This window comes from Myotis nattereri (genome assembly GCF_964212035.1).
Source record: "Myotis nattereri genome assembly, chromosome: 3".
NCBI lineage: Eukaryota > Metazoa > Chordata > Mammalia > Chiroptera > Vespertilionidae > Myotis > Myotis nattereri.
In genome coordinates this window covers 203,591,539-203,610,862 of record NC_138077.1, presented here as the reverse complement: position 1 = coordinate 203,610,862, position 19,324 = coordinate 203,591,539, and the positions used below count along the sequence as shown (strand labels likewise).

Below are 19,324 nucleotides of genomic sequence, written 5' to 3'. Positions count from 1 at the left end.
TTCCTGAGGCTCTGGGCGGGGAGCACAGTGCCTCTAGCCCAGCCGTGGGCAAACTACGGCCCGCGGGCCAGATCCGGCCCGTTTGAAATGAATAAAACTATTGAAAAAAAAGACCGTACCCTTTTATGTAATGATGTTTACTTTGAATTTATGTTAGTTCACACAAACACTCCATCCATGCTTTTGTTCCGGCCCTCCGGTCCAGTTTAAGAACCCATTGTGGCCCTCGAGTCAAAAAGTTTGCCCACCCCTGCTCTAGCCTTTGTACTGTTCTGCTGAGGCCCATCCTAGTGACTCCAGAGCGCCCTGCTGTGGCTCCGGTTACACTGCTGTCAGCTGGCACATTTGCCTCACCCTGTAGCCTGTGAGCTCCCTGAGGGCAGGCACCTGTCTCCTTCCTTAGCGCCAGGTACAGGACTTGGCCTGGAGCAAGTTCTCAGGGAAGTGGAGTGAGTGACTCATAGAATGTTCTGCTAAAACATGGGATTCAACTGAGGTCAGAGGGGCTTATCTCCATATCCTCAACACTGGTCGAGGGCCCACACAGCAAGAACAGCCGGTGTTTGTTGAATGACTAAACGAGCACAGAGGAGGTGCTGAGAGCCCCTCCTGATTCCCATCAGGGCCAGTGCGCTCAGCTTTTGCCCTCCCTGCCCGCTGGTTGGTACCTGGTGCCGTCTGGGTAGGCTGCCTCCACGCTTGTACCAGGTGATGGTGTGGGGGGCTTGGCTGGCCACCAGGCAGTTGAGGTCCAGGGTATGTCCATGGGCCAGGGAGGACGAGGAGGACTCGATGCGGACGGGGTACACCACACTCTGGGCTGGGAGGGGGGGACGGGAGGCAGGGTGTGGAGCCGCTGAGGGTGGAGAGGCCCTAGCGGCTGCACACCACTTTCCATGACCCCTGAGGTACTCACTGTGGGAGGGACTAAGGCGCTGCTGGATGGTGACGAGGACTGAGGCTTCCTGGGGGCCCGAGCTGCTGGCCACACGGCAGACGTATTCTCCAGAGTCGGCTGGAGTCACCTGGGGCAGCCACAGCCTGGAACCATGCACCTGAGGACAGGAGGAGGCAGGCTCAGAGCTGGGCACTGGGGCTCGCAGCCAGGTTCCTGCTCCCTCCCAGCCTGCTCCCCCCCCTACCCCCCACCCCTCCGCCCCCAGCTTGAGGGAAGCTCTTCCAGGGAGAATCTCCATTCATGACTGTTCAATTCCCTGTCCCAGTGTGAGGACTGGGTCCCGCAGGAAGAAGAGGGGGACCAGCATCTGCTGATGTGCTACAGGGAGGTGAAGTAGTCAGTGTGAGGATCGGGAAGTCAAACGATTGGCCTAAAGTTACACAGCAGGCCAGAGGCAGAGAGCAGCATCTGCACTTGAATGTGCCTGAATTCAAAGACTATGGTCCTTATTCTGTAGTCACAAGGGTCCTTCAGGCCGCTTAGTAGCTCCCTGCCTCCTACCTGGTGCCGGGCAGGAAGGCTGCCCCCACGCTTGTGCCACGTGATCTGGGCGTGGGCCTGCCCAGTGACCAGGCAGTTCAGATCCAGGTTCTGCCCTTCTGCCACGTGTGAGGAGGAGGACTCAATCCGGATTGGGAGGGTGACTCCAAGCGCTGGGGACAGAGAGCAGAGGGTCAATCCCTGGCTGGAACGGGAGGAGCAAGTGTGGTGAGTGAAGGGAGGGGAAGTCTCCATTGGCTGGGCCGTAGCCTTTCCGTTCCAGCCCTCCCGCTCCCCCCACCACCCCCACACAGTACCACTCACCAGGCACAGAGCTCACAGACTCAATGGTGACCCGGACAGAGGCCTCCAGGGGCACCGGGCCCCCCACCACACGGCACACATACTCGCCCGAGTCAGCTGGGGACACCTGGTGTAGTCTCAGCTGTGAGCCGTGGGTCTGGCGGAAACGGAGGTGAGGTCAGCGGGGGGCTCAGTGAGACCCCTGCACTAAAACATGCCTCTCTCTCTGACCCCTGAGGCCTGGCCATCAGCTCCATCCTGCTTAGGGGTGGGGAAGAGAGGTCTCATCCCAGGGTGACCAGGAGGAGCCATGGTGAACTGGACAAGCACCAATACCACATCCCATCAATTCTGGGACATACTTTCTGACGTCGCTGATGTCCCGATGCGTCTTTTACAGTGAATAATCTTACAGCTAAATGGCAGCTTTTTTTCCCTTAGAGACACATAAAATAATGGCGCATCTTGCAATCAATGGCATCCTAAATTCTATAAAATACATGAATAATAACAGCTAATGGAATTACAGTAAAAACACTCTCTGTGTGCCAGTGCTCTGAGCACTTTGCATAAACATTAATTCACTCCATCCTAAGACAACTGTGTAAGGTAGGGGCTATTACCATTTAACAGGGGCTGAAACTATGGCACAGAGAGGTTAAGTAACAAGCCCAAGGTCACAAGCTAGTAAGCGGTGGAAGCAGCATTCACGCTGAGGTCCAAGAGTCTGGGCTCTATCCCTGCACTCTACACCTGCGCAATGGGGCCCACGGCTTTCCCGGTCTCAGAGGAGCCCCCGGCCCTCACCACCCAGGGGCCTCCCTCCTGTCTCCTCATTGGCCCATCCATTCTCAAGTCCTATACCTGGTGCCGGGCAGGGAGGCTGCCCCCGCGCTTATGCCATGTGACCTGGGCGTGGGCCTGCCCGGGCACCACGCAGTTCAGGTCCAGGGTCTGCCCTTCAGCCACGTGGGAGGAGGAGGACTCGATACGGATGGGCTGGGTGCCAACAGGAGCTGGGGGAGAAGGTCCGTGGGTCACTCCAGTTCTCTGCAGCTGCCCGTCTATTCCCTTTCTCTGTCCCAGCCCAGCCTGGTGGCCCTACTCACGGTAAGCAAAGTTGGCCCCCTGGGTGCCGGTTACTGCGACTGTGATGGAGGCCTCCACACCATTGTTGGCCCGGCAAACGTACTCGCCTGCGTCAGCTGGTGACGCCTGGAAGATGTAGAGGCGGGAGCCGCGGACCTGGGCAGCATGGGCAGGGCTGTGAGGAGGGCTTCCCAGGGCCCAGCAGATGCCCCCCTGCCCACCCTTTCCCCGTTCCTCTGAGCTGGGAACTGCCAGCCCCTCAGCTCAGAGGCCAGGATGCCTGCCACCCAACTGTCCATGGCTCAGCCCAGCTGACCCCCTCCCACCTTCCTGCTGCTGTTATGTACCTGGTGCCGGGCAGGGAGGCTGCCGCCACGCTTGTACCACGTGACCGGGGCATGGGCCTGCCCTGCCACCACACAGCTCAGGTCCAGGGTTTGCCCCTCGGCCACTGTGGAGGATGAGGACTCAATCCTGACAGGAGGGACGGGTCCTGGGGCTGTGGGGAGAGGGGTGAGGGTAGTAGTAGATGCTACCAGAAGAGAGGGCAAGAGCTGTCCACCCTGGAGCCAGCTCGGCCTTGTCTTCTGAGGCCAGGCCCGTGTTTGGGGGGTAGGTGGCCTGGGCTTGATGTCCTCAGCTAAGCAACCCTGGGGGAAGGGCCGGGGCACAGGCAGAGCCTTGCAGAGTGGAGTGAGGAAGTGGGAGGGTGAAGGTGGTTGAGGCTGGGAGAGAGGATGAGGAGGCAGCAGCAGAAACATGAGGAGTGATGTGGCCAAAGAGTGATGGAAAGATGGTGGGTAACTCAGAGAAGTGGAGTCTGCCTGGGCCAGGCCGCGGCCAGCTCCAACATGAGCCTCCTGCCCCGAGTCACAACAGGAGTCCCTCGGACTCAGCACCTTGGGAGGCTCTCGACCTCCTCCAGCTTGCCCTGACATCGGCAGCCACTCACCCGGAAGGGAGCCAGTGCTGGAGTCCGAGGCCTTGATAGTGACGAGGACAGAGGTCTCCAAGGGCCCAGAGCCAAGGACGACACGGCACACGTACTCGCCGGAGTCTGCTGGGGACACCTGGTACAGCCGCAGCAGCGAGCCGTGCGTCTGAATGCAAACAGGGAGGGTTGGGAGGGAGCCAGAGCGGCCCAATCCAGGCCCTCCAGCAGGCTGGCCCTGGGGGCTGCTGTACCTGGTGCCGGGCGGGGAGGCTGTCCCCACGCCTGTGCCATGTGACCTGGGCGTGGGCCTGCCCGGGCACCACGCAGTTCAGATCCAGGTTCTGCCCTTCAGCCACGTGGGAGGACTCGGACTCGATGCGGATGGGCTGGGTACTGCCCCGAGCTGGGGACCCACCAGGAGCTGGGGCACAGAGAGGCTGGTCAGATGGGAGACCCGTCTGGGGCTGGGACCTGCTCCTCAGCATGGCCAGCCAGGCCTCTTTCCCTCCCAACCGCCAACTCAAGAGTTCAAGGTCCATTTGCCCACAGCCCCTAGGCCAAAAGATGCAGGCTACGCCACAGCCCCTTTCTATCGTGTTTGCTGTTTTCCTGGCATATGGTGGTGGTATGGTCCTCATTTCAGAGGAGGAAACAGGCCCAAAAGGTAAAATGACCAGGTCAGAGCTGATAAGGGGCAGTGCTAGGATTTGAACCCACGTCAGCCTGATTCCCTACTCACTGTTCCACCCTGATTCCGCTGCTTACTGCCGAGCTCTGAAAACAATAGCCTCATCATGGCCCCAGGTGCGCTGGACCAACCTGATCCCCACCTTAGTCCTCTCAGCTCCCCAAGCAGGGAGTGGAAGGTCAAAGCCTGCCTAGTGGCCCCCCTTGCCCTGAAGGGACCACAGGCACCTCCCCTGGGAACAGTGAGGTCCCAGGGCTCGGCCTCTGCCCAGGCCCACTGGCTCCTCACCTGGGGTGTTGCTGGGGCCTGAATGGGCGCCGTGGAGGACAGAGATGGTGATGGAGGCCTCCTTGGAGTCTGATCCGTTCTCCACTCGGCACACGTATTCTCCAGAATCAGCTGAGGAAACCTGGGGGAGCCGAAGTCGGGAGCCGTGCACCTGGGCCGGGTGGGGACAGAGGTTATGTGAGGATGGGGAGAGGACTGTGGTCACCACTGAGCCGCCCCATGCCGGAAGCTGGAGAGGGAGGAGAGTAAGGGCTGGCCCCTGTGCGTAAAGTGCCAGGGCTGTGTGGAGCCTCCATGTGCACAGGACCACCCCAGGACCCCTGCCTCAGGCTCAGGGAGCTCATACCTGGGTGTGGGGAGGCAGACTGCCCCCTCGCTTGTACCATGTGACCTGGGCTTGGGGTAGCCCTGTCACCACACAGTTGAGGTCTAATGTCTGCCCTTCGGTCACAGAAGATGATGAGGACTCAATCCTGACTGGCAGGGGGCTGGCACCTACAGGTGGAGGCAGAGGAGTGAGTAGGCCTCAGGAGAGCCCTGGCTGGTGCTCCCCACACCTCAAGCCCCCACAGGCCCTGCACCTGGAAGGACAACCACTTGGATCCGGGCCTGCGCGGTGCCAGCGGGGCTGGTGGCCACGCAGAGGTAGAAGCCGGCATCTGCGGTCGTGATGGCTGGGATGAGCAGGGTGGCGATGTCTGTGTGCTCGGACCGGGCCTGCCACACAGGAGAAGGGTCAGCTGCCTGAGTGGCTGTGGCAGCCTGGCAAGGGCTAGCCAGCGAGGGTAGGCAGAGGGGGGAAAGGTAGAGGCAAGCACAGAGCCAATATTAGAGCCCAGCTGGGCACCAAAGAGGCATGGAGCCAGGCCACCATCTTGGAAGTGATGAGAGCCTGAAGAGGCAGAGATGGGGTAGGAAGTACAGGTGGGAGGGGCAGATGGCAAATGCTGGGACTCTCTTGAGCCTGTGGGCCTGCCGGATGGATCTCCTCACCTGTGTGGGGAGGCTGCCCCCTTCCTTCCGCCAGGTGATGGTGGCACTGGGCACGCCGGCAGCCCTGCAGTACAGCCTGACCGTGCGGCCTTCGTGCACTTGGGTCCTCTCTGGACTCACCTGGACCCTGGGCCCATTGCCCCCTGCAGACAGAACCCTGTGAGAACACCTCTCTGGGCTGCCCATGTGCTCCCAGCCCACCCTCAGCCTGTCCCCTCACCATGCACATGGAGCATGGCCCTGGCCACATGTTGCCCGGCGCTACTGCGGGCATAGCACAGGTACTGGGCTTGGTCCGAGGGCTCCACAGCTGGCAGGCGCAGGATACCGCCATGGACTTGTGCCTTCTGAGGCAGCTGGCCACCAGGACCCCCTGATGTGGAGAAGTGGGTCAGCACCTGCTGAACGGGCATTGCTGCCCCCCTCCCGGCAGCCTAGAATGCTGCCCCAGGCCTCCCACATCCAGGAGAGCCAGGCCCTGAATGTCATTCCTGCCACGGCCTCACCTGTCCACTCAAGAGTGGGTGTGGGGTGCCCCGTGGCGCTGCAGCGGAACTCGGCCAGCTGCCCGGGCTGCACTGTGAGCTGTGGTGGGTGGATAGACACCACGGGGGCAGATGGGGCGCCCGAGGCTGACGGGAGAAAGAACATGTGGTTGGGGGAAGTGTCTTCTGAGCTTCCAGGCTGCTCTCTTTGCTTCTACTCCAGCCCCTCAGGGCCATTTGTCCACAGAGCAGGCAGAGGGAGCTTATGAAATATCAATGGGGTCTGTTACTTGTGAATTTAAGGCCTATCTGTGGCTCCCTATTGCTCTTAGAATAAAATCCGAACTCCCTGCTGTGATCCGGCAAGTACTACACGTACTCACCTCTGCCTGCATCTTCAAGTTGATCATCCCCCGCCCCCTCCACAGCTCCAGCCACATTGGCCATGCCGTTCCTCATACATCAACATGCTCCTGCTCCGGGACCTTTGCACAGGCTGCTTCCTCTGCCAAGAACACTCTCTGCCGGCTTTTTAAGTAGCTGAACACTTTCCCTTCCTTCAGGCCTCAGCTCAGATGCCACCTCCCCAGGGAGATCCCCCCTGACCACCCATGAAGAGTAGCTCACCCTTCTCCCACATCATCGCTCACTTTCCTATCACCATTTATTACTAACCCAGCGTGCATCACCCTGTGTAACTATCCTGCATGTTCGTCGGTTCCATGTTTATCCCCGCCCTCCGAGAACATGGAGTGCAAGAGAGCAGAGCTCCTGTTTGACCTCCTTTGCTCTGTTTCTTCCGAGTCTAGGCCAGGACCTGGTATACCATGGATGCTCAGAAACTGCCAACTGAACACTAGTCCTGGTGGGCATTGGGGAAGGCCGGGGGTGGGGAGTGAGGTGGGAGGGGGGGGCAGGCATGGGCATGAGCAGTATACCTTGCACATGCAGTGTGGCTGTGCCCTGGTCCATGGCGAACATGTTGGAGCCAGTGCATACGTAGGTGCCTGCGTCACTTGGCTGGGCATTGCGAATGGTCAGGATGCCATTGAAATCCATGGCTCGGTCTGGCAGTTTCCCATTGTGCAGGCGGGTCCACACCAGAGTGTAAGCCGGAGACTGCAGGTGGGGCAAGGGGATGGGATGGGGGTTAGGGGTGGCGCTCGGAGACCCCAGAAGATAGAGTCTCCCCGGTGACCGCTCCATGCCTTGCCCACCTTGCTCTTGGCTGTGCAGATGAAGGTGACATCGGCTCCGGGACGCACACTCTGGCTCCGCTGCTCCTCCACTGTCACCGTGATGGGCTTACTTGGAGCCTCTGCAGGGACGGGAGGCCCCCGTGAGTGGTGTGCGGCCAGGCCCCTGTCCTGTGGCCAGTTTCTCTCTCTCTCTCCATCATCTTGTCTGGGTGTCACTTGCTTCCCAGTCTAGCGTAGATTCCATTCCCCTGGAATCTACTTTCCACCCTTATCCATCCGAACCCCATTATCGTCTTTTTTCTGCTGGCACTGAGCAGGCAGCGGGCTGTGACAGGAGAATGTCACACCATGAGCCCGCTTGGCTCCAGTTCACGACCGCAGACCACAAATGAGCTCTGAACACTTCACACTTCACTCCAACTGGCCTTCTGGGTCTGGTTCAAGTTCCCATCCTCCCCAAATCATTTCCCACTTCCTCCCATCCTCTCCACCCTCCAGAACCCCCCTTCCTCTTCTGTAGCTAATGGCTTCAATTCACACTGGTGGAGAAAACAAATTGCTGGACAGGAATTTTCCTGTCTTTCCAAATCTACCCACCTCCCTCCTTCCTGGTCCCTGAGGAGCGAGCTCTCCCTCCACAACCCCTGCTTTCTGGGCGCTGGAGCCCCTCCCGGGACTTCCTCCCTCTGCCGCGCCCGCTCTGCCGCGTCACTCTCCTCTCCCTCTCCACTGGATCATCCTCCCCGTAGACAAATGCGTTCTAGCATTTCCCGTCTCTGGAAAGGCCCCCTTGACTCCAAACTCGCCCCAGCTAACACCCCATTTCTTGGTCTCCCTGTAGAGCCAAGACTCGAAGGAACTGTCTATGCTCGTTGCCTTCCCATCCATTCTCTGCCTCACTCGAATCTAGTTCTACCCCTTTGCTCCACTGAAAACAGCTTTTGTCAAAGCATGCTCATCGGGTTATTTCTCTGCCACATCTCACTTCCTCCGGGCATATGGCGAGGCCGAGCGCCCCCTCCTGGAAGCCTTCACCCCTCTGGGCTTCCAACACGCACCTCCCCGCCTCCCCGCCTCCCCCTAGCTCACTGGCCTCACCTGCTCCAGTCTCTTGCTGTAAAAGAGACTCTCCAACTTGCCATGCTGAGGTTGGAGCTCCTTGTGGCTCTGTCCTCAAGCCACACTCTCCCTGGTAATTTCACCCTGTCCCATAGCTTTAAACACCACCCCTAGCCCTAGCCAGTTGGGCTCAGTGGATAGAGCACTGGTCTGAAGACTGAAGGGTCCCAGGTTTGATTCTGGTCAAGGGCATGTACCTCGTTTGCAGGCTTGATCCCCAGCCCCGATCGAGGTGCGTGCAGGAGGCAACCAACTGATGTGTCTCTCAAACATCCATGTTTCTCTCTCTGTGTTTCTCCCTCTCCCTTCCACTCTGTCTAAGAATCAATGGAAAAATATCTCGGGTAAAGATTAAAAAAAAAAAAATATATATATATATATATATATATATATATATATATAGATATATATATAGATATATAGATAGGTATCTATATATCTATATATATATAGGTATCTATATATCTATATATCTATATATCTCACCCCTATGCCAACACCCCCCAAATTCATTTCTCTGGCTGGGGCCTCCTTCCTGAGTTGCAGGCTCACATACCCAATGCCTGCCGGATGTACCTACTTAGATGTTTCCCCAACATCTCAAACTTGGGGTTCCCCCTGGCTTGTTTGTAGCAGGTGCTGCCAGTGCCCTGCCCAGTCCCCTCACCCTGTTCCTTCAGTGCCACCAGGTCTGACTGCTGCCAGCCACTGCACTTCTTCGCACAAGGGTTTTCTCAGGTCACCAGAGACCACCGTGCCTGCCCAGGAGGGGGGCAGAATGCAAGGGAACTGGTGCTCCTACAACAGGCCCCAGCTGATGGCTGATAGGAGCTGGTAGGTACAGACCCCAGCACCCTCGATCCTGGGGTGGGGTGACTCCTAGGTGCATGCTTTACCCTAGAGCAGTGGTTCTCAACCTTCCTAATGCCGCGACCCTTTAGTACAGTTCCTCATGTTGTGTTCATCCCCAATTTCATTGTTACAAATTGAACATAATTAAAGCATAGTGAGTAATCACAAAAACAATATGTAATTATATATGTGTTTTCCAATGATCTTAGGCGACCCCTGTGAAAGGGTTGTTTGACCCCCAAAGGGGTCGTGACCCACAGGTTGAGACCCTAGCGCTTCCCAGAGTTCCCTTGGCTGCATTAAAAAACTGCTCACAGTGGTAACTTGCTCAATAACACACCTGTTGCTGGCTGCCTTCTCTTCCCTGTCTTTATCCATCTACTAAATAAACTACTAACATGCAAATCATTGTCTCAGACTCTGCTTTTGGGGGAGCCCAAATGAAGAACCCTCCTATCGAGCCTCTCTCATCGCAGTAAATGGCACCCCATTTGCCTGCTGCTGGAAACCAGATGGCTAGGCATCATCCTAGACCAGTCGTGGGCAAACTACGGCCCATGGGCCGGATCCGGCCCGTTTGAAATGAATAAAACTATTGAAAAAAAAAGACTGCACCCTTTTATGTAATGATGTTTACTTTGAATTTATATTAGTTCACACAAACACTCCATCCATGCTTTTGTTCCGGCCCTCAGGTCCAGTTTAAGAACCCATTGTGGCCCTTGAGTCAAAAAGTTTGCCTACCCCTGTCCTAGACGTTTCTCTCCCTCAGCGACCACAATCAAGTCTGGCCATCTTTGCTCTAAAGTCAGTTCTTAACTCCATCACCTCTCTCCATCTCCATGGCCAGTGGCCCTGTCCAGGCAACCACCATGCCCTCTGGTAGATGAATGTGTCAGCTGCCTGGGTCTGCAGCCTCAGCCCAGCCCAGAGCAGACTGTCCTGGGGACAAGAGAAGGAGGAACTCACCAGTGACCAGCAGTTCTCCGCGACTGGTATTGGCATGATGATGATTACGACAGGTGCAAATGTAGACCCCAGAATCAGAGGGCTGGACGCTGGGGAAGTGGAGCTCGGAGCCTGGTGGGGAACAGATGGGAACTCGTCGATGCATATGCACCCTCCTCCCATCACCCAGCCCTGTGGAAGGGCAGGACCCCAGCAGGGCCGAGACAGGCCAGTGCCTCCCCGCCCATTGGGTGGTTCATGGGGTTGGGGCCATGGGTACCTTGATGTCGCTGCTGGGTGCTACTGGGCAAGGGCCGCCCATCCTCACGAGACCAGTAGAAGTAGTGGGGTGGGCTCCCACTGACTTGGCACCTCAGGGAGTGGGGGCCACCTTGGGGTACTATGCTCCGAGTCGGTTGCACCTGGACCACCAGTGGGGCTTGGTCTGCTGGTAGGGGGAGGGGAGGACAGGAGAGGCCATTCAGGTAGGAGGCCGAGCATATGGCACCATCTCAGTATCTCTACTTTTCCAAAGACTGGTCTGCCCTACTGCTGGTCCTGTCCCCCAGACCTAACACTTCTCAAACTCCCTAGGCTCCCTGACTTGCCCATCACCCCAACCAGGGGCCATGGTCCCACTTACTCTGTGGCAGGCATCGGCCCCCTCGCACACTGGGGTTCCCCACGTAACCTGGGGCGCACCTGTAGGGGAGGAACAACGACCAATTCTGTCAGCTCCCAGGGCACCCAGTGCCTCATGGTGGACTTGGGGAGATGGCTGCCCAGTGTGGGCTGGGAAGGCTCAGTGCTCTGGAAGGATTTCAGACACCAAAGAGGCCTCAACACAGTGCCTTGGTGAACTGAGAAAGGGGAGGGCAAGGGGATATCAGCAAGTTAGGTGTGGGGGTGGTAAAGCATTTATTGTCCAGGAAGACTTTCATTCAATTAACATTTATTAAGCAACTATTATGCTAGGTTATGGAAATACAACAGTGAACACAAAGTTCCCGCTCTTACGGAACTTACTTATTGGGAAACCAACATGAAAACTACATAATGGTGCAGCCACTGTGGAAAACAGTATGGCGTTTCCTCAAAAAATTAAAAATGGAACTGCCATTTGACCCAGTAATACCACTTCTAGGAATATATCCCAAGAAACCAGAAACACCAATCAGAAAGGATATATGCACCCCTATGTTCATAGCAGCACAATTTACAATAGCTAAGATTTGGAAACAGCCTAAGTGCCCATCAGCAGATGAATGGATTAGAAAACTGTGGTACATCTATACAATGGAATACTACGCTGCTTTAAAAAAGGAACTCTTACCATTTGCAAAAGCATGGGTGGAACTGGAGAGCATTAAGCTAAGTGAAATAAGCCAGGAAGTGAGAGAAAAATACCACATGATCTCACTCATTTGTGGAATATAAAGAACATTATAAACTGATGAACAAAAATAGATACAGAGGCAAAGAAGCATCGAACAGACTGTCAAACTACAGCAGGAAGGCAGGGGAGGGTGCGGGGGTGGGGCGTAAGAGACCAACCGAAGGACTTGTATGCATGCATATAAGCATAACCAACAGATGCAAGACACTGGGGAGGAGCGGTGAGGGCATGTGCCGGGGGGTAGGGGAGGCCGGGGGGAGGTCAACGGGGAAAAAAAGGAGACATATATACTACTATTTGTAATACTTTAAACAATAAAAGTAAATAAATGGAAGGAAGGAAGGAAGGAAGGAAGGAAGGAAGGAAGGAAGGAAGGAAGGGAGGGAGAAAACTATATAAAATGAGAGTGAGGAACATGTATTGGGGGCTGTGAGTGCACAGACCCAGCCCTGAGAATGAGGCTTCCCAGAGAATGGGGCTTCTGAGCTGTTATGTTCCCTGGGAGCTGTTATATTCTCTTCAGGCTACCTATCAACGTTTGTAATTATATATTTGTATGATCACTTTTTTGCTGTTTTCTCACCCATTACAGGTGGTAGACTACACAGGACTGGGATGGAATCTGTTTTGTTCACCACTGCATCTCCAACACCTTCACACACTACGCATCACATAGTAGGTGCTCAATAAAAATGTGCTGAATGAATGAATGAATGAATGAAGCTGAGCCTTGAAGGCTAAGGAGTTAGCCAAAAGGGGAAAGTTTGAGGGTGAAGAATGTTCCATGAAAAGGAAATAGCTCGTGCAAAGGCCTGAACATCAAGTAGTCACCAAGTTCAGCCCAACCAGAGCAGAGTTAGGTGTTGGGAGTGGATGAGACTGAAGAGTGACAAGGCTACCCAAGGGCAACAGAGAATCAAGGGCAGGGATATGATCCTGGTGGAGAACTTTCTTAGCAGCACCCTATCTAGGGCTCTCACCTAGGAATTTACCATAGACCCGCTCCCTTCACCCTTCCTGTTTGAAAACTTACTGCTCACAGTACTGGCCAGTGTAGCCAGGTTCGCAGGCTGTGCAGCGGTACCCACCAGCTCCCTGGCTCTCACAGGTACGGGAGAACCTGGGATAGAGGAGGCAAAGGTTAGGCCATGGGATGCCCACATCCCACCCTGCTCCCTGCACTCTGGCCTAAAAGCCAGTGCAGTGCCCTCTACCCCCAGTGGGAGTTCCTCCTTGGGCCTTGAGCAAGGGCACACACATGTTCTCCGGGTTGGTCAGTGGGCAGGCACAGGGCTGGCAGTCCTCCGGTGTTCCGGCCGTGGCATCTCCATAGTAGCCAGGCGCACACAGCTCGCAGAACTCCCCAGCGGCATTGTGTTGGCATTGCTGTGAGGTACAAAGATGTCAGCCACTCGCCCTTCGGCAGAATTTACCAAAAGCCTTACAATTTTGGAATCCTTTGATCTGGAAATACCATGTTTGTGAATTTATCTTAAAGACTGTTTAGCTCAGTGGTGTTTATAGAAGCAAAATGCTGGAAATAAACCTAAAAATCTGTGAAGAGAGAACTAAAAACAACACCCACCCAAATATCTAACAAAGGATGATGTTGATTACATTTCTTACATTTTCTCCCTACACACCTGTAATATCACAGGAAAAGTAGAGGGGTACACCTGGGTGTGTGGGGAAAGAGTTTTAAAAATAGGTGCTTTATTATAAATACATGTGGGTTAATAGTCTTCTCCGAAGAGATTCGTGTTTGTTTGATTAATGTACCATGTTCTTTGCTCTGTCAACCACCCAACCCTGACCCTTTACTGCAGGGAGGCTAACACACCCCACTCTGAAAACTTCAGGTATAAAAAAGTACTTAATGATACGGAAAGATGTTCATGACCTTTTAAGTGAAAAAAGGTCACTGAACACATCCTGTGTTCATTTGGAAAACACTCTAAGAATCAATGGAAAAATATCCTCAGGTGAGGATTAACCAAAAAATCTATAATAATAAAAGTGTAATATGCTAATTAGACCGGACGGCCAAACAGCAGAACGACCATATGGATGACCTTCCGGACAAAGCTGGGGCTGCGAGGCAGACTCCACAGCTGCAAGGGCTGAGGCAGCCGTGGCGGCTGCGAGGGCCAAGCCCCTTGCACAAATTTCGGGCCTCTAGTAAATAAATAAAGATGGATGCTATTCCATAGTTCTGACTACCTCACCATGCCTGCTGCTGCTTGGTGATCAGACCTGCTGGCCTAGGTGCTTTGTCCCACAGGCCATGCCCCATGACCTTTGCCCCTGGACCTAGGCCAATCTTACCAAGCCCACCCCCTCGCTATCCCACAGCGAGCCCTGGTATCCCACCCCAGGCCCAGCCAAGCTGACCCCTGCCCTGGCCCTGCTTGCATCTTACCGAGCAGGCCCCAGTCTCTGGGTGGCACAGGTCCGAGTGGCCATTGCATTCACACAGCTCACAATGGCCGAGGTAGAGCCCACTCCCAGTGCGTGTGTAGCCCGGGGCGCAGTCCTGGGCAGGGAGAGAGGAAGGTTGGTCTCCATCTCCAGTGCAGGCTCATCCAAAGCCAGGAGACCCAGAACCCCACACCCTCCATCCCTTCCCAAGACTCTCACTGGCTCTGGGAGGGAAAATCCCAGGCCCAGCCCTCCACCCCCTCGCCCTCTCTCAGCCGCCCTCTTCCACGTCTTCATCTTCACTTTACACTCCAAAGCCGGATGTTGTCCGAGCCCATCCTGGCATCGCCCGCCACTTAAATTTACTGAAATAGTAGTTAATCCTGAATGGAGACCCTATATGCACCCCTAGGACTCCGTTCCTGAAAATTCTCCTGGCAGGGTCTTTACTGAAAAAACGTAACCCTCAATAAAAAAAGCGGGTTCAGGAGAGGAGGTGGAATGAGCCCTTGAAGAGCTGCACAGCCATTTGCACATCCACTAAATAAAGTGACGGAGGCTGCACACATACAACCAAGGATGTTTTTACTCATTCTCGGTGAGTAGTCATGGGTTTTGAAACAATGAACTGCTGTTCGACACCCCTTCTTTGAAATCTCTCCAGGCCCTCCCTCTCTCCCCAACCATTTCAAAGGCATGTTTATAATCTGTTTTGCTTCACTGCAGAAAATGTGCACCAAGGGATACTGCTTTCCCCAGGGGTTCGCCTTCAAAATGTGTTAAATCTTATCATTCCAAGGGACCTGAAGTTCATGTACTTGGGTTTGAAAACTCTTGTGGCCACAGTCAAGGTGCACAGATGTAAAACTGCAGAAATGTGGACTTCCCACGGTGGGGTTCCCGAGTGGGTGGGGGGCTGTTCCCATGGTGGACCACTCCACTGCCCTTCCTCCCAATAGGACTCCCCGTCTTTCCCTCTGCCCCATCCGTCTCACTCACCATTGGCAGAGGGATTTTCCCGGGGCCCAGCTCCCAAGGGTTGCCTTGTCCCAGGCCTAAGGAAGTTCCCACACCCCAGCCCAGCTTTCCAGGGGCGACCCTTCTGCATCGCAAGCTATGTCCCCACACATTCCTCTGAGCTTCTGCCTTCCTGCCTAGAATCCTATCCCCTCCCCGCGGTTCCTCCTCTCTCTGGGACTCTTCCTTGCTCTGCTTTGGGCGAGAGTCTCTGCATGGGCTGCCTGTCTCTGGTGGGCACCCTGAGAGCACGCGCTGGGTCTTAACCTCCGGAGAGGGTAGCTGTGTACCCTCATAAGCCATTCGTCCTTCAGTGCCTCTATTTTTAAAAAACCTGTTTAAAGGGGATAATTACACATTTCCAGGGCTGTTGGGAAGAATAAATGAGATATTGCAGAGCACATTAAAGTTACGACTCGTCAAATGCCAGTTGACCAGCTTGCTGACCCAGCTGTGCTAGAGTAGCGGAGTCTGGGCTGGCCACGCTCACCTGGCAGGACAAGCCCACATAGCCTGGGGGACAGCGGCATTCCTCCACCTCCAGAGCCGGGGGTCCCCTCGAGGGTCCTGGCTGGGCCACCTCCAGGCTGACCCCGCTGATGCTGGCCGCCAGGGGCACCGAGGAGAACGTGGCCCGGACCAGAAGCTCGTCCAGGTCAGCCAGCGCCATCAGGAGGTGCTCGCGTGTGGCTGGCTGCCCGTCAGGCCGGCGCCAGAATTCCTGGGTGGGGGGACGATAGCATGTGTGGGTGAAGGGGGTTAGGCTCTGTGTGCTGCTTCTGCAGCAACCCGCCCCCCAACTCCTGCCTTCCAGGCACTGGAGGAGGACCCTGAGGTGAGGATGGGGGAGTGAGCAGCAGGGTGGCTGGCGTCAAAGCCAGGCTCCAAAGCAAGGGTGGGGGTGTGGGGGAGTCGGACACTGGGTGGCCGGTGCCCCTTACCTCTCGGAAAACAATCTCATAGCTCTTCCTCTCGGAGCCCTGCAGTGCTGGCTGGGAGGCCACCAGCATGATGTTGTTGCCCTGTGAGACACCAGTGGGATTTGGAGGGGAATGAGGGGCTCTTGGGAACAGTGGAGTCTTCCACCAGTTCCAGACTCTCTGTACCACCAGCCTCCCACACGCCAATCTCCCAGGCTCTTGTGCCCAAAGGAATCTGGCACATGCCCGCTGCCCCCTTCTCCCGGCAGCTGGGCCTCTGCCTGGGTAGTGTGCAGCCAGATGTTGAGGTGGGAGCATGGGCTTACCCCCTCCCCCCAGCCCGTGCCAGGCCAGCTGAGTGCTGGACTGAAAGAACAGAAGAAGCAATGAGGGTGCTCCCTGGCCTCCCCTCAGCCCACCCAGCATGGAATTGGGGGCTCACCATGATCTGGATGTCAGGGTCAGAGAGCGAGCTGCCCTGCGCCCCGGCTGTGTAGGACAGGGTGTACCGCAGCTTCCCGCCATAGGCCGCCACCTGCAAGAGGCAAGCCCTGCTGTCACAGCCTGATTGCCTTTCCCAGGTGAGGGGGCAAAACCTCTCAAGGCGCTTTTGTACCTGTGCTGTCTCACCCCACCACCCAAACAGAGGCCGGTCACTAGGCCTGGCCTGTGCCTGCCTAGGAGACAGGCCATCACTCAGTTCCTTCAAGCCTGAGCCGGTGGCAATGACCCTGAGCAGCCTCTTTTCTGCTTCTGGGGCTCCCCATTTCCAAGTGTCCGATAATCACACCAAACATGCTCCAAGTCCCTGTCCGTCAGAAGGAACTACCCACAAAGCAGACAGGAGTAAGGACAGTGACCACCCAGGGGAGGCTGCAAAAGGTTCCAAGTTCTTAGCCAGGGGGATGGGGCTGAGGGTGGCTCCTCAGAGGTCTCGTCTCCTGGGCAGGTGGGTTTTGTTTGCTCAGAATCCATTTCCCCGCTTTTGGCAAACTGCAGCCTTGGTTTCCTTTAAAAGAAACTATGTCCTATATGTGGGCCATGTAGTTTGAAGAGAGACATGAGCCAGGCCCAGCCAACCTGCACATTCCATCACTCCCCTCTCCACTCCATCAGATGTGGACACGTGAACCTGCACATCTGCTCTTTCTACTGGAACAGAGAAACGTCCTTTACCAGCCATTCTGGAAGCCAGAGGAGGACACCAACTGAGATAAAGTCTTAATGAACCCCTGGATCCAGCCATGCCTGATACCAGACACCCTTGGACTCTGGAGTTACCTGAGCCAATAGATTCCTTTCTTTGTTGCCGACAAGACAGGTGGACTTAGATTTTCTTTTTTTTTTTTAATTAAATCTTTATTGTTCATATTATTACAAGGAACTTAGGTTTTCTATGGCTCACAATGAAACAGCCCTTAGGTCTGCCACCGAAGGCTTTCATGTGGGCAGCCAGAGCCTCAGCTCCGCCCCACAGGACTTCCCTTTCTGTCCTTTGCCACCAGGACAGATGTTCAAACCAATACCACAGTGCATCAAGCCTAGCCCATTTGTTCATTTGTTTGTTCATTCAGTTGTGAGCATTTATTAAATGTCTATGGATGACATGCCAATCCTGGGCTACACGGGCCCCGAGATGTTCTCCACAAGCTCAGGGTAAGGTAAGAAGTTTAGGGCCATCACCAGATAACCATGAAACAACTAGTTTTCTGTTTGCTTTGGATGCCACAGGTCACGTAAAATACTGCACTCAGCACAGTGCCTGCGACACCCATCCCTGTCACGTCCAGCTCCACCCGTGGCTTCAGCAGAGCTTCCCCATCCTCATTCTCCTGGGCCGGACTTTCTTGTCTGCTGCTCTGTGTGTTATTTTATTACAAATTATGTGTATTCTTTAGAACAGCGGTCGCCAGCCGGTGGTCCATGGACCACTGGTGGTCTGTGAGGTCCAAAAGGTTGGCGACCGCTGCGTTAGAAGACTCTAAGTCATTTCGGAATAAGATGGAGGTAATGCCAAGATAACACTAATGTTAATAACACTGCTGCTGGTACTGATAACAGGCAGGATAATCAGACTGACAGTGCGCGCTGCGAGGCCAGGGTCTTCACTCATCTACACTACAGCGCACAGTGAGTGCATAATCCATGCTTCTTGAATGAACGAATGTAGTGCCAAGAGCTAGTTCAGTGACGCAGGGTAAATGGAGCCTAAAGGAGGGGTGTCTACTTCCTGAGGCTCCCTCTAAGGCAGTGGTTCTCAACCTTCCTAACGCCGCGACCCTTTCATACAGTTCCTCATGTTGTGGTGACCCCCGACCATAAAATTATTTTCGTTGCTACCTCATCACTGTAATTTTGCTACTGTTATGAATCGTCATGTAAATATCTGATATGCAGGATGTATTTTCACCGTTACAAATTGAACATAATTAAAGCATAGTGATTAACCACAAAAACAATATGTAATTATGTATGTGTTTTCCGATGGTCTTAGGCGACCCCTGTGAAAGGGTCGTTCGACCCCCAAAGGGGTCGTGACCCACAGGTTGAGGACCGCTGTGCAAGACAGCCCCTCTGCCAGGGGCCTGTGGCCACTTGAAGAGCAAGTGCTGAGCTGGGTGTAGTCTCAGCTACTCTGACCTAAACGTGGAACCCCAGACGAGTCCCTTCCCCTCTCTGGGCCTTGGTCTACCCATTTGATCATGAAGGGCTTTGAGAAAGGGCCTTCTGACATTTCAGGATTCGATGACACCCTGAACCCTCCCAACTCCTTGTTACCTTGTTCCCCAGGAAGGCTCGGGGCAGCTGCCAATAATAGAGGCTTTCCGGAAGTAGAGAGAAGCTTTCGTAGGAGAGAGAGAACTAGGACAGAAGGACAGGCAGTGAGAGCTGAGGGAGCAGGTGCGGGGCACGAGGGCTGAGGGACAGAGGCCCGCACCCCACCGCCCAGGTTCCAGCCCTGCTTTTGGAAAACCTGCTTCCCCTGTCTGGACCGAATACCCCAACTGCTCTCGCTGGGCGTGGTTTGGGTCCGTGTCTCCTGTGGACCCCAAGGTGACAGACACAGCACACCAGAAAACATTTTTAAATTTAATGGCAGTCTTAAAGTGTACTTAAAAAAGTATAGTTAGCATAAATGAGTTGTTCCATGATTAATTTAAAGGAAAATCTGAACTAAATACTAGTCCAGGCAGTGTGTGGAAACGCCAGAAATTGTAAAGTTGGTTCAGAACCAAT

General features: G+C 55.0%; 1 protein-coding gene across 1 annotated transcript in view; it reads right to left on the bottom strand.

Annotated features, from left to right (window-relative positions):
- The window catches only part of HSPG2 (heparan sulfate proteoglycan 2), a gene marked incomplete at its 5' end in the record, with an annotated part of 99,366 nt that overhangs the window by 20,813 nt on the left and 59,229 nt on the right, over window positions 1–19,324 (bottom strand). The window contains 26 exons of the mRNA XM_081086921.1: window positions 669–820; window positions 917–1,055; window positions 1,460–1,611; window positions 1,763–1,898; window positions 2,606–2,757; window positions 2,851–2,986; window positions 3,178–3,329; window positions 3,783–3,930; window positions 4,016–4,167; window positions 4,741–4,891; window positions 5,087–5,235; window positions 5,322–5,457; window positions 5,734–5,876; window positions 5,954–6,106; window positions 6,240–6,365; window positions 7,157–7,337; window positions 7,436–7,536; window positions 10,358–10,468; window positions 10,617–10,784; window positions 10,980–11,038; window positions 12,766–12,852; window positions 12,991–13,118; window positions 14,152–14,265; window positions 15,658–15,888; window positions 16,109–16,189; window positions 16,530–16,622. Coding sequence (XP_080943047.1) covers window positions 669–820; window positions 917–1,055; window positions 1,460–1,611; window positions 1,763–1,898; window positions 2,606–2,757; window positions 2,851–2,986; window positions 3,178–3,329; window positions 3,783–3,930; window positions 4,016–4,167; window positions 4,741–4,891; window positions 5,087–5,235; window positions 5,322–5,457; window positions 5,734–5,876; window positions 5,954–6,106; window positions 6,240–6,365; window positions 7,157–7,337; window positions 7,436–7,536; window positions 10,358–10,468; window positions 10,617–10,784; window positions 10,980–11,038; window positions 12,766–12,852; window positions 12,991–13,118; window positions 14,152–14,265; window positions 15,658–15,888; window positions 16,109–16,189; window positions 16,530–16,622 — 3,531 coding nt within the window. The remainder of the gene's footprint in view (window positions 1–668; window positions 821–916; window positions 1,056–1,459; window positions 1,612–1,762; window positions 1,899–2,605; window positions 2,758–2,850; window positions 2,987–3,177; window positions 3,330–3,782; window positions 3,931–4,015; window positions 4,168–4,740; window positions 4,892–5,086; window positions 5,236–5,321; window positions 5,458–5,733; window positions 5,877–5,953; window positions 6,107–6,239; window positions 6,366–7,156; window positions 7,338–7,435; window positions 7,537–10,357; window positions 10,469–10,616; window positions 10,785–10,979; window positions 11,039–12,765; window positions 12,853–12,990; window positions 13,119–14,151; window positions 14,266–15,657; window positions 15,889–16,108; window positions 16,190–16,529; window positions 16,623–19,324) is intronic.